Here is a 13,198-nt window from a genome sequence, read left to right on the forward strand (position 1 = left end):
TCTCCATTTATACATTTTCAAATATTTCTACAGCACCCATGTATTATTTTGTAATAAGCTTTTCATTTTATTTACATACAAAGCAATTGCCTGGAATTGGCAGTTCAGTATGAACCCAAGAGAAACACCTGTGAAAATATTGATGTCACATATCCGTTTTTCAAGCAGAACTGTAAATTTCTCAGATACAGGTCATGATGGTTGTTTTTTTTTTTTTTAAGATTTTATTTATTTTTTTTAATGTTCATTTTTGAGAGAGAGAGGGAGAGGAAGAGACAATGCAAGCGGGGAAGGGACAGAGGAACCAAAGCGGGCTCCTCGATGACAGCAGAGAGCCCTATGTGGGGCTCTAACTCACAAACCATGAGATTATGTCCTGAACCAAAGTCTGGCGTTTAACCGAGCCTCCCAGGCTCCCATTAAGATTTTATTTTTAAGTACTCTCTACACCCAACTTGGTGCTCCAACCCACCATCTCAAGATCAAGAGTGGCAACCCACAACCCCAAGATCAAGAGTAGCATGTTCCACCGACTGAGCCAGGTGTCCAGGTCATTATGTTTTAATGACATTTTCATTGCTCATTATCTAGGTTAAGCACTTCTCCGCATCCTACTGTTTTCTCTTTAGCCCCTACCGCAAAAGGCAGGGGAATAAGAAATAAAACACTCTGACATTGGCGGGCATATCTGTTAAAAGTTTACTATAAGAGGCTTCCCTATAATACGGCGTATTTTATTCTTGGTTCCCGCCTGCTCGCTAGTACGGAACTCCACTGCAGTGCACTGGTACCATATTCTTACTGAAAGTTTTCACAAGTAAGTATGATGCCGGTGTTTGCCTCTTATCCTCGTGCATTCAATAACTATTATTGTGCACATACAATATGTGCACAAAAGTATCCTCGGTATGCTATCTCCCACCCGACTACCTGAGTTGACTTCACAAAGTCGGACTCCTTAGTTTTCCCCTTCTGGGGAGAGGATTCCAGAGAAACGTACTGGGAAAACAGACACTGTCTTGTTAAGAATCCAGGTCTTCCCACGGAAACCCCGTTACGAAACCAACCATCTCGCCCAGCTTTCTCTTTCAGGTGTCCTGCGCCGGGTGGTTCCCGTCTCTCTCGCACCCACAAGAGCCGCGAGAGCCCCGCCCCCGGCGCCGCCCCTAGCGCGTGACGTCACCACGCGCGCCGCGCACCGCGCCCCCTGTCAGAGGCAGCCATTGTTCAGTAGGTCGCGCTGGCTTTGCCAGGGTTGGGTTGGTCCTGCCCCCCTCTCCAAGTCCCGGCCCCTCCTTAAAGCTGGGAGAGGGGGCCAGTCCGCGGCTTTGAGCACTCTGCGGTCCTCGGGTGCAGGCCACCATGAGCAAACGGAAGGCGCCACAGGAGACGCTGAACGGGGGAATCACGGACATGCTCACAGGTTAGCGCCGCGCCAGGCGCCGCTCGCTTTCTTCTCCTTTCTTCCTACCTCACTGCCTTCCCGTCCTTCTCTCCTGTCCCCACAGCCCTGTGGATGGGTCTGGCCCCTTGCAGCGGGTAGTCTTCCGTACGGATCTTCCTTCAGCGCCCATTGCTGGTGGCTGAATGTCAGTCCTCCAGGGGACTCCTGTGTCACTGTTTGGGCTGTCTTTGGCCTGGCCCGTGTAGAAGCGTAGGGTCACTGTCCCTTAAGAAGTTGTTACATCCCCTTCTGGAAAACTCAGTTTTCGTTTGTTTACTCGTGGTTCTTGTTGACCCGAGCTTCTTGTTGCCTTTGCAGAACTCGCCAACTTTGAGAAGAACGTGAACCAGGCAATCCACAAGTACAATGCTTACAGGTGGGACGGTGCAGCATTCTCTGGTAGCATGCATCCTGGGATGTGTGGCAGTTAACAGGGCTGAGGGGCCAGTGGATATTTGGATCATATGCAAGAGGAGAAAAAAGCAACAACTGAGGGTATTGACTCTGTGGTTGTACCTTACTACAATATTTCTGGGATGATTTGGGCAGAGCTCTGTAGGATCGTTTCTAATCGGTTCCCAGTCTCATTGCAAAATAGGTGTAGCTGATGTGTGTTTTTCCCATCATCAAATATGAATTGCTGAAAATGCAGTTTGATTTTAAGCCATAATGGAAGACAGTGTATGAGGTCTGTGCTATGAAATTCATGGAATCAGATTTTCATCTGGTTGGTGTTTCGCCGATCCTTGGATCCATTCTATCCTGTCCATCTCACCAGGACCCTTATCATAGCCATTATTCCCACATCCAGTTACTTGTGCCCCTTAGCTCACAAACATGTCCTAAGTCCCTCAGCTCTTACAAGCAAAAACAAAACGGCCTTCTTAACTTCCCTCTACCCTCTAGCTAGCTCCTGTCTCTTTCCTCCACTTTACAGTTAAGCTTCTTGAATAATCTGTTTCTTGTCTGGATTTTCTCAGCCCTGGTCATTCATTATCTCACTGTGGTATAATTGTCATCCTGCCATTCCTCTGAAAATGCTGTCACCTACATCTCACCTTATTGAACTCTCACTGGCATCCACCATTAGCTCATTGCATTCAAGTCTTAGCCTTGAATTCTGCAATGGCACTCCTGTCTGTTCTTTCACCTCCTGTATTCCAATGCTAGGAGTTCCCAGAGGTCTGCCCTTTGTCCTTTTTTCTCATTTTCATACTTTCCCTGGCAGTCTTAACATTCTTGGCTGTGGATACTGGTTATGTCATTGACTCCAAATCTGTATCTCATTGACTTTTCTTCAGATTTTTAGGCCGCTATTACCTTTATCTCCACCCTTTCAAAATTAACCTCAGCTCTCTCCTTCCCTTCCCATTCAAAATTCAAAACTGATTATGCTTCTTACCTTATCTTTTATGACTTCCTGTTTAAAGTAATTGTTCTATCAAAAAAAAATAATTGTTCTATCATCCACACATTTGAAGATCTAAAAATCAGAGATATTCAACCGTATATTTTATGTCACACCAGGCTTCAGAGAGGAGATGTTTAGTTTTGAAGGAGGCTGTCAAGGGATAAGTGAAAGGAAGAATAGTCTAAGAAAGGAAACAATATGTGTCAAGGTATTGAGACCTGAGGAGTATGACATTTTCCAGGAAGTCAGTAGTTCAGTTTGCTTATGGAATATGGTCGGAATGAGGAAAGCAGTCTGGAAAATCAGGTGATGCCTGCATGTATTTCCCTACCCAGATATACATTTCTCTTGATTGTGGCCAATATATTCTTTTGAAAATAGTTGTCTGATCCTGCCATTCTTCCAGAAGGCCTTTCAGGATTAATTCTTTTTCCCTTCAGGCTTTGTTCCATAATGCCAGTTGTCTGGTACTACTTGTGCTTACTGAAACAGTTCCCTCAACAAACTGTCCTCAACATACCTTTCCAGACTCATCATCAGTTACATGCTAATAGAGGTTGAAATCCAAATTTAAAGGTCTGTATGTATTAGAACAGAATGAAAAACCAAGGATGCAAAGACTACCTGGTATTTATGCTTTAGACTTAGATGTACTCTGGCTTTTTTATCAGCATCATTGCTAAACTATATTTAGCACTGAAATTACAGACAGGATACCATCGGTAAGCTCCCAGGGTGTGCCCAATGTGTCACCAGATTATTGAGCTGGATGTGTGTGGAGATGGGCAAGAATCACGGGTCAGTGCTTTATGCAGAACTGAGATGAGAGCAATGAAAAAAAGAATATAACTATAAGGACATGGCGGAATGCAGTTGGAATTTTAGGCCATGAATTTAAAAATAACCATCCATAAACCCCTTTGGTATCTAGTAGTCTAAATACCACCAGGTGGCACATTTTTATGAGAGTTACAAACAATTTCTGAAAACTAGCTTATCCCCAAAAGGAAAGGCTACTGGTCTGCTGAATCTCCCTAGTTTCACATATACAGTTAAAATTATGCTATCCTCAAATGTGAGGATTTTCAAAATACTTCTAAAAGATATGCAGGTGGTCTGTCATTTCATCTGAGTTTTTTAAGTTTGACACAGATGTGGAAAATTAGTTATTATGATAAATTTTAAGCTAAATATTTGCTTGTATATGTGTTCCAGTTTAAGAAAAATTAAGACCTCCGTGGATTTGTAACTAACTGATTTTCTTTTCTTTTTTTTTTTTCCTCTTATAGAAAAGCAGCATCTGTGATTGCAAAGTACCCACACAAAATAAAGAGTGGAGCAGAAGCTAAGAAGTTGGTAAGTTTAGTGAGCAAGCTGATTGTAGAGTTCACACATGTACAAATTTGATGGGTTCCACTGGAAAATTAAATTTGCCTCTCCAAAGCTTCCTTGATCCACATACGCAGATTTTACTGCTCCTGATTTCTTGGAATAATATTAATGCTATATCAGTCATACTGTTTCATTGTCAAAGTGTGGAGGGTGTAGATTGAAATTCTGGTTTAAATATATGTAATTATAATTTTTTTCTATACCCTGCCATATACATATGTAATCACACTGAATTTCAGCTTGAGGGTTAGTCCTCAAGAATGTGGTGACAGAACGTATTGGCACGTCTGGTCCCTAGCTCTTTTTCTGATAACAGGTATAAGAATTTATGTGAGTTAGTGAGAGTTGGTGTTCCCAAAGAGATATTACCTACTAATCACATAATTGAGCCCCTTAGTATATTAACGCAGTTAGCCCTCTTGTCTGTAATTTTCTTGAAGCCCTATATGCTCTGTCACTGTGTGTATCACAATTTCTAGAGGGTCATGGCTCTTGCTAATTTATATTAGTATTACCAAGAATATACTAGGAAAGTCTACATGTTGTTCTCTTTCTTTTTTTTTTTTAATGTTTATTTAATTTTTTTGAGAGAAAGTGACAGAGCAGGAGTGGGGGAGGAGCGGAGAGAGAGAGAGAGACACACAGACTCTGAAGCAGGCTCCAGGCTTCGAGCTGTCAGCACAGAGCTGACGCAGGGCTCGAACCCACAAACCATGAGATCATGACCTTAGCTGATGTTGGCCGTTTAACCGACTGAGCCACCCAGGCGCCCCTGATAGGTTGTTTTCTTTCATCTAAATCTCACTAAAAGATTCTAAGTTCCTGAAAATTGAGGACCATATCTTAATTCATCTTTTGTTAAAGATGTCAAACTGACGTGGCTTTTGATTGGTCTAAGTCCTGACAGTTATCACCTTCTTTTGTTATTCTTTACCCATTTGTGTTCACAAAAGTCCTCTAGAATTTAAGTTATCAATATTTGATTGTCCTTAATTTTCTCATGAGAGCCTTCAAAATATGAGCCATAACTGTCCCGTATTTTCACCTTTCAGAGTCGTGAAATTACCATAAATCTTGTACATCTTTTGATTGAGTGACAGATTATCCGCATTAATCATGTGCCACATCTTCATCTTGAATTAATTACTCAATACTAATCATGCCCTGGTGTATAGGTTTTAAATCTTTTGTACCAATAGACAGTTCTCAACTTCAGTATATCCTTCCCAAATAGACTAGCCAAGGAAGTTATAAATACATTGGACTTTAATTCTGAGTTTCTTTCCTGGTGAACTGACCCAGTGTTAACCTCAGGAGCCACTTCCGCTTCCATTCTGTTCCCCTTTTATCACTATTGACTTTCCTTTTTTATGTTAATTACCTGCTCATTTATTAGATTCAAACTTTTGACAAGCTTTAATGCACTTCATCCCAAATCTGAGCTTATGGTATATCTCTAAAAAGAAACCCCACAAAAGTATCCAAAATTCCTTTTACATGAGACTGGACTTAATATGAAAATCACATAGGGGCGCCTGGGTGGCTCATTTGGTTAAGTGTCTGACTTCAGCTCAGGTCATGATCTCATGGTTCATGAGTTCAAGCCCTGTGTCAGGCTCTGTGCTGACAGCTCAGAGCCTGGAGCTTGCTTCAGATTCTGTCTCTCTCTCCCTCCCCCACTTATGCGTGTGTTCGTGCGTGCTCTCTCAAAAAAATAAACATTAGATAGAAAATATGAATATCACATCATTATTCCTTTCCACTATTATATTAAAAATCACCAACCTACTCTTTGGCACATATGAGTGCTTCTCAATAATTCTAGAAGTCTGATATTTCCAGAATGAATGTTTGCCTCTTAATCCTTAATGTTAGGTATAGGAAATAGCCTAGGCTTAAATTGCTTCAGGTCAGTATGTGTCTTCTGATAAAGAAAATGAGAAACCTGAGCAGTTTCCATTTTCTAGTCTGTTCTGCTTCCTAAATCTTGTTCATTTCTATCTGGTAATTGCTGTTTTCAGAACTTGAATATGTGTTCAGTAGTCCTGGAACACTTATTAAGCATTAAATAAATCAAGAATATGGAAGGGTATACATAGGGCTAAGAGACAATAGGAAATAACTGGCACACATGTTGTGCACTTGAACATTTAACTTAAAAGGACCAATACCACCAACAGTGAGCACTAATGTAAACTGTGGGCTTTGATGATGATGTTTCAATGTAGGTTCATCAGTTATAATAAAGGTAGTGTTGTGGTGGGGGATGTTGATAGTTGTGGAGGCTATGTGTGTGTGTGGGCTGAGGGTATGCGGGAACTCCGTACTTAGCGATCAATTTTGCCATGAACCTGTAACTACTGTAAAAACTTATTTAAAGGGAAAAAATAAAAAGGAAAAAAACATGAAAAAAGTGTTCAACTTGACCAGTAATCAGAGTTGCAAATTAAAACAAGATGCTGTATGGTGTTATCAAACTATCAAATATAATATACAGTATGGATAAAGATGTGGAAAAAGACATACAGTTACTAATGATGGAAATCTTGGTTATTTACAGCTTTCCTGAAGGATAATTTGGCAGAATGTTGGCAAAATGCCTATCTCCTTTGTCTCAACAATTTTACTTTGAGGAATTTATCCTGAGGAAACCAGTAGAGATAGATGTATATAAGCATCATTCGTTCTGCACCTGTATGCCACGTATTCTCCTGGTGCTTCAGGTGAAGCAGTAAAAAGACAGGATCTCTGCTCTCATGGGGCTTATGTTCTAGAGCCGTGCTGTCCATCACAATAACCATGAGCTGCATTTGGCTAGTGAGCTCTTGAAGTGTGGCTAATGTGACTCAGGGATTGCATTTTTTCATTTTAATCATGTAAACTTAGATCGTCTCATGTGGCTGGTGGCTACCGTGTTGAACTATACAGTTCTAGAGCAGTGGTTCTCAGTGTGGTACGTAGACCAGCAGCAGCATCACTACCTGGGAACTTGTTAGAAATGCAACCTACTGGGGGAGCTGGCTGACTTAGTTGGTAGAGCGTGTCAGGGTTGTGAGTTCAAGCCCCACGTTAGATGTAGAGTTTACTTTAAAAAGAAGGAAGGAAGGAAGGAAGGAAGGAAGGAAGGAAGGAAGGAAGGAAGGAAGGAAGGGGAAAGAAAAGAAAGAAAGGGAGGGAGGGAGGGAGGAAGGAAGGAAGGAAGGAAGGAAGGAAGGAAGGAAGGAAGGAAAGAAAGGGAAGGGGAGAGAAGGGAAGGGAAGGGAAGAAATGGGACCTTTTAAGTCAGAAACTCTAGGGTGAGATTGGCTTTCTGTGTTTTACCGCATCCCCAAGGTGATGATAATGTGTATAAAAGCTTAAGAACCTCTGCTCTAGAGGAAATTCATGACATGGTTATATCAAAGTTTGTGAACTATCTAAATGTTTACCTGTAGGGTATTTGTTAAGTAAATTATGATACATTCGTACAGTGATATACTATGCAGCCATTAAAGATACTGATGTTGTATTTATATATTGATATGGAGATTTGTTCATGATGTTTTTAAGTTAAAATACAAAGCAGTATGATTCTGTTTTTGTAAGAAAACTGTGTGTGTGTGTGTATATATATATATATATATGCACATATATGCACATGTAACTCTGCTTATGTGTATAAGCAGAGAAGGCTATGTAGCAGATGTTAGGTGATGAGATTACAATTTATTTTAATTTTCAGGGTGATGAAATTAGCAAGTGATTTTAATATTTTTCTTTTTGCAATTCTATTTCTCTTTTCTACAACAAAAATCAGTTTAAAAAATAAGTCGTTTAGAATTGTTTTATTAGGACTTCTCTTTTGTCAGTCATTTAAGGATTTTGTTGGGAGAATATATTTTCACCATGACTCAATTTTCTGTGTCCTTGGTTTTAAAACTGGTCATGTGATGATCATTTTTTTCATTTCCCATTTTTTACTTTATCTTTGAGTGATTTGGTAAGCATTATATTTATATGAGTTTTATATTTTTAATTTTCTATTAGCCTGGTGTAGGAACAAAAATTGCTGAAAAGATTGATGAATTTTTAGCGACTGGAAAATTGCGTAAGCTGGAAAAGGTAAAATTTTAACTTGTTTGCTTATTTGATTATAGTGTATGCTTTTTTTTTTTTTAGTGTTTTTTTATTTCAAGAGAAGGAGAGCAAGCACGAGTGGGGGAGGGACAGAGAGAGAGGGAGAGAGAAAATCCCAAGCAGACTCCATGCTATTAGCATATTAGCACTAATATTTAGTGCTAATTAGTGTTAATTTAGTGCTATATTAGTGCTAATAGCACTCCATGCTATTAGAGTCCAATGCAGGGCTCAGTCTCACTATTTGTGAGATTATGACCTGAGCTGAAATCAAGATTTGGACACTTAATGGACTGAGCCACCAGGTGCCCCTCTAGTGTCTGTCTTTAGGGCAACTATCATATAGCATCATTGCAGGGTGATGTCATTCACCTGGTGAGATGGAGAAGAAAAAGAGAGGAGTGGAGTTTATGGCTTTAAGTGGTCTATTTTTTTAATTTGAATATCGTTCCCCTAAAATCATAATTGTTCACTTATTTTATGTGTCCTTTATTTTTAAAAAATATGTTTTTTGGGGTGCCTGGGTGGCTGTCTTTGGGCATCTGACTTTGGCTCAGGTCATGATCTCGCAGTTCGTGAGTTCGAGCCCCACGTTGGGCTCTGTGCTGACAGCTCAGCCTGGAGCTTGCTTTGGATTCTGTGTCTCCCTCTCTCCCTCTCACTTCTCCCCCACTCATGTTCTGTTTCTCTCTTTCTCACAAAAATGTTTTTATTTTTAATATTTACTTATTTTTGAGAGAGAGCAGAGAAACAGAGCACAAGCAGGGGAGGGGCAGAGAGAGAGGAAGACACAGAATCCAAAGCAAGCTCCAGGCTCTGAGCTGTCAGCACAAAGCCCAACGCAGGGCTCAAAATCATGACTCGTGAGATCATCACCTGAGCCGAAGTTGGACACTTAACCAACTGAGCCACCCAGGTGCCCCTTTCTATATGTCCTTTAAGAGACTGTTAGCAGCTGTATTACAATTAGCTCCTCGTATCATTCAGAAGGTAGGTTATAAACTTTGATAAAAGATTGTTATATTTTAGAATTTCTATTCTTAAGCTCTTTAAAGCATTTTTATGATTTTATTTCACCCTGGTGATAGTAACTATACCACTTATGGTCTTTTATGAATAAGCCTTTTAAAAGTATTGGATAAATGAGAGATGAAATATCTTCATTTGCTTTGTTATTCATCTATAACCACTGAGGTTATTTGTGAATACTTTTGTATGGTTTTACAAACAAATGTAAATGGCTCCTCAGGTCTCTTAGCAGACTGGTATATTTCCAATAAGATCATTTGAGTCCTCAGAGCATTCCAAAATCATTATTAGACTTTTTTTTTTTCTTAAAGATTCGGCAGGATGATACGAGTTCATCTATCAATTTCCTGACTCGAGTTAGTGGCATCGGGTAAGAAGTATTTTTCAAGTAGACACAGTAGTAGGGTTGGTTTTATTTTTTATGTAAGACAGAATAAGTATATTCTGTTTCCCTTCAAAACCTGTACCTTGCCATCTCTGTGTCTTTGTCCATATAGTTCACTCTTCCATATCTTATATGTCTGAGGCTGGTTCTTCAGGTACTACCTCTGCTTTCAAAGTCCATCCAAGGCAAGTGTTACCTCCTTCATAAAACCAGTTTGATTCCCCAGTCAGATATAATCTCCTTCTTCTAACCTCCACCTACACTTGCTCTGTGTACATCTTATCACTCCCTCCAGATTATGCCTCTTTTGCCTCTCTGAGCATGATATTTATCTTAAGCATTTAAAGTTTTTTCCATAGCACCTAACATAGTACCTTATAAATTTGGGACAAGCATCCAAGCATTTTTTAATGAAGGAATCTCTATCTTAAAATTTGAGTTAGCACCAAAGGGGGCTTCTTTGACACTTCTTGACAACATAAAGATTAACATTAAAACATTAAGGTTGTGGGGCACTTGGCTGGCTCACTTGGTGGAGCATGTGACTCTTCATCTCAAGGTGTGAGTTTGAGCCCCACATTGGGTGTAGAGATTACTTAAAAAATAAAATATTTATTTATTTATTTAAATCCAAGTTAGTTAACAAAGTATAGTATTGGTTTCAGGAGTAGAACTCAGTGATTCATCACGTACATATAACACCCAGCACTCATCCCAAGTGCCCTCCTTAATGTCCATCACCCATTTAGCCCATTCCCCACCCACCTCCAGCAACCCTTAGTTTGTTCTCTGTCTTTAAGAGTTTCTTATGGTTTGCTTCCCTTTTTGTTTTTATCTTACTTTTCCTTCCCTTCCCCTATGTTAATATTGTGTTTCTTGAATTCCACAAGTGAAATCATATGGTATTTGTCTTTCTCTGCCTGACTTATTTCACTTAGCATAATACACTGTAGTTCCGGCCACATTTTTGCAAATGTCAAGATATGCCGGTCTTTAAAATCTAAGATCTTTTTGTTTGTTTGTTTTAATTTTTGTTTAACATTTATTTTTGAGAGAGAGACAGAGCATGAGTAGGGGAGGAGCAGAGAGAGGGAGACACAGAATCCAAAGCAGGCTCCAGGCTCTGAGCTGTCAGCACAGAACCTGACGCAAGGCTCAAACTCACAAACTGGGAGATCATGACCTGAGCTGAAGTTGGATGCTTACCCAACTGAGTCACCCAGGCTCCCCTAAAAACTAAAATCTTAAAAACAAACAGGGGCGCCTGGGTGGCTCAATCGGTTAAGTGGCCGACTTCGGCTCAGGTCATGATCTCGCAGTCCATAAGTTCGAGCCCCACATCGGGCTCTGTGCTGATAGCTCGGAGCCTGGAGCCTGCTACTGTTTCTGTGTCTCCCTCTCTCTCTCTGCCCCTCCCCTGTTCGCGCTCTGTCTCTCTCTGCCTTTCAAAAATGAATAAATGTTAAAAAAACAAAAAAACCACTAAGGCTATACTGCTTTGCTTAAGTCGCATCTTTATGGAATGAGGCATTCTTTTAGATATGTGATTGTTCCTTTAAATAGCCACATTTTGATGAAAGTTATTGTAAAATATGTTAAATTCTTAAACTTAGTACTGAAAATGAACATGACTCCTCAGGGACTTCGGGCCTTTCTAAAGTATTAGAAGTTGTTCTAAAGAGCGTCTGTGTTATTATTATCTTCTTTTTCTAGGGAAAAACACTGAATATTGCAGGTGGGGTAACTGGCAAAGTCAGAATTAGAACCCATGTTTCCGGACTCCCAATTCAGTTCTACTTGTTATGTGCCATATTGCCTTTCTGCTATGAATATCTGTTTCTGTGTCTCTACAAATACTCTTTGTCATAAAATTTTAGTTTAAATACCATTTCAGAGACCTTCCTTTGCTACCCAATCTAAAGTAGGACCCAGCCACTCGTCACTTTTCCGTATTTTAATTCATTTACCTGATACTTTAAAAATTTGTTTATATACCTATTTATTTTCTCTGTCTCCCCACTGGAATGTAAGTAGGTAGGTAAGACCAAGGTGCTTATTTGTCTTATTCTTGCTGTATTTTCAGCACCTAGAAGAGTATCTGGCACATAATAGGCCCTCAGTTAATCGTTTGAATGAAAGAACTGTTTTCTTGTTTGTATGTCTGTCTGATGAATAAGGTATATGTGTACTATAGCACCTAGCTGCTTGGATGTCTGTTTCATATCCAGGTTCATGGTTGTCTTCCTAGATTGAGACTTCAGGAATTCTTCTCTTTGGATAAAATCACACCACATTTTAACAGGTCTTGTTTAGCTCCACAGTAACTCTTCATGTTTGACAAGAGAAGACATACTTGGTTATTTGTTATTAAGGGGTCCTGAGTTTCACTTGATATTTAGATAATGCTTTTCTTTTTTTGTAGCCCATCTGCTGCAAGGAAGTTTGTAGATGAAGGGATTAAAACATTAGAAGGTGAGTATGTACAATAGGTCACCAGTCCCAGGTCACATATGCTCCTGAAGGATGGTTAATGCTCTAGCGAACTAGAACTTGAAAAACCTTTTCTCAACTAGTAAATAGGAATGGTAAGACTTTCATTTTAACTCTATAGCAGAGAGTAGATGTAAAGTAGAGCTTTTATTCCTATATTAAACTTGTTTAGGTTTATTACTCAGAAGAAGAGGAAATGGCTTCTTTATTTAAATGCTGTGATTTCATTTGTAGATTTTGAAACAATTTAAATTGCCTTTTGTTTCTCTAGTGAAATTTTAGACAACAGAATCCTACACATTCAGCCTTAAAAGCAAAGTGATATACATGGAGAAAAATTCTGTAAGAGGCTTGCAATACTTACTGAAGGAATTTTTGATTTCAAAGAAGTGATAAAAATAGAGCCTAAATCAAGTAATTATAAACATAGTCCTTAAACCTAGTATAGTAATCCTTTGAATATAATTTATTTCTTCATGCTTTTTAAAGGGTATATACTATATATAGATAGATTTATTACAGTATATTTATTATAGTATGCATGTACAGTATACAGTATAGATTTATTACAGCATTTGGGGTTTACTATTTGTGGATTCAACTATCTGCAAGCAACCGAAATGGTTAGGTGGACAGGTTCTAGAGATGAACCTGGGTTTGAATCCATTCTCCACCACTTTATTAGAATGGATGATCATGGTGCTTTGGTTTCTTAGCTGCAAAATGCTATCATAATTTCTACCTCATATGATTTAAAGCAGTAATGTATGAAAAGCACTTAGTGCACAGTTCTTGGTATGTAGTAAGTACTTAAAAGTGGTAACTGACTCTCAAGAGGCATGATTAATTAGTAATACTGCAAAGTTAAGAATTTGTGTGAGTCACATAGCAAGAGAATGAACTCTACTATATCTGCATCTCAGAGAGGGTT

The 13,198-nt window shown here is 39.4% G+C and overlaps 1 protein-coding gene across 2 annotated transcripts in view; it reads left to right on the forward strand.

The window, feature by feature from the left end:
• Positions 1-1,221: 1,221 nt before the first annotated feature.
• POLB (DNA polymerase beta) overlaps positions 1,222-13,198 on the forward strand; it is a 30,238-nt gene continuing 18,261 nt past the window's right edge. For both annotated transcript variants that reach the window (XM_047091409.1, XM_047091410.1), the window contains exons 1-6: positions 1,222-1,423; positions 1,763-1,820; positions 4,145-4,211; positions 8,274-8,348; positions 9,704-9,762; positions 12,200-12,249. In XM_047091409.1, coding sequence (XP_046947365.1) covers positions 1,363-1,423; positions 1,763-1,820; positions 4,145-4,211; positions 8,274-8,348; positions 9,704-9,762; positions 12,200-12,249 — 370 coding nt within the window. In that variant the 5' untranslated portion in view covers positions 1,222-1,362. The remainder of the gene's footprint in view (positions 1,424-1,762; positions 1,821-4,144; positions 4,212-8,273; positions 8,349-9,703; positions 9,763-12,199; positions 12,250-13,198) is intronic.

Source organism: Lynx rufus, unplaced genomic scaffold (genome assembly GCF_022079265.1).
Source record: "Lynx rufus isolate CCGP_SWC_20201006 ecotype Redwood Valley unplaced genomic scaffold, mLynRuf1.p SCAF_3, whole genome shotgun sequence".
NCBI lineage: Eukaryota > Metazoa > Chordata > Mammalia > Carnivora > Felidae > Lynx > Lynx rufus.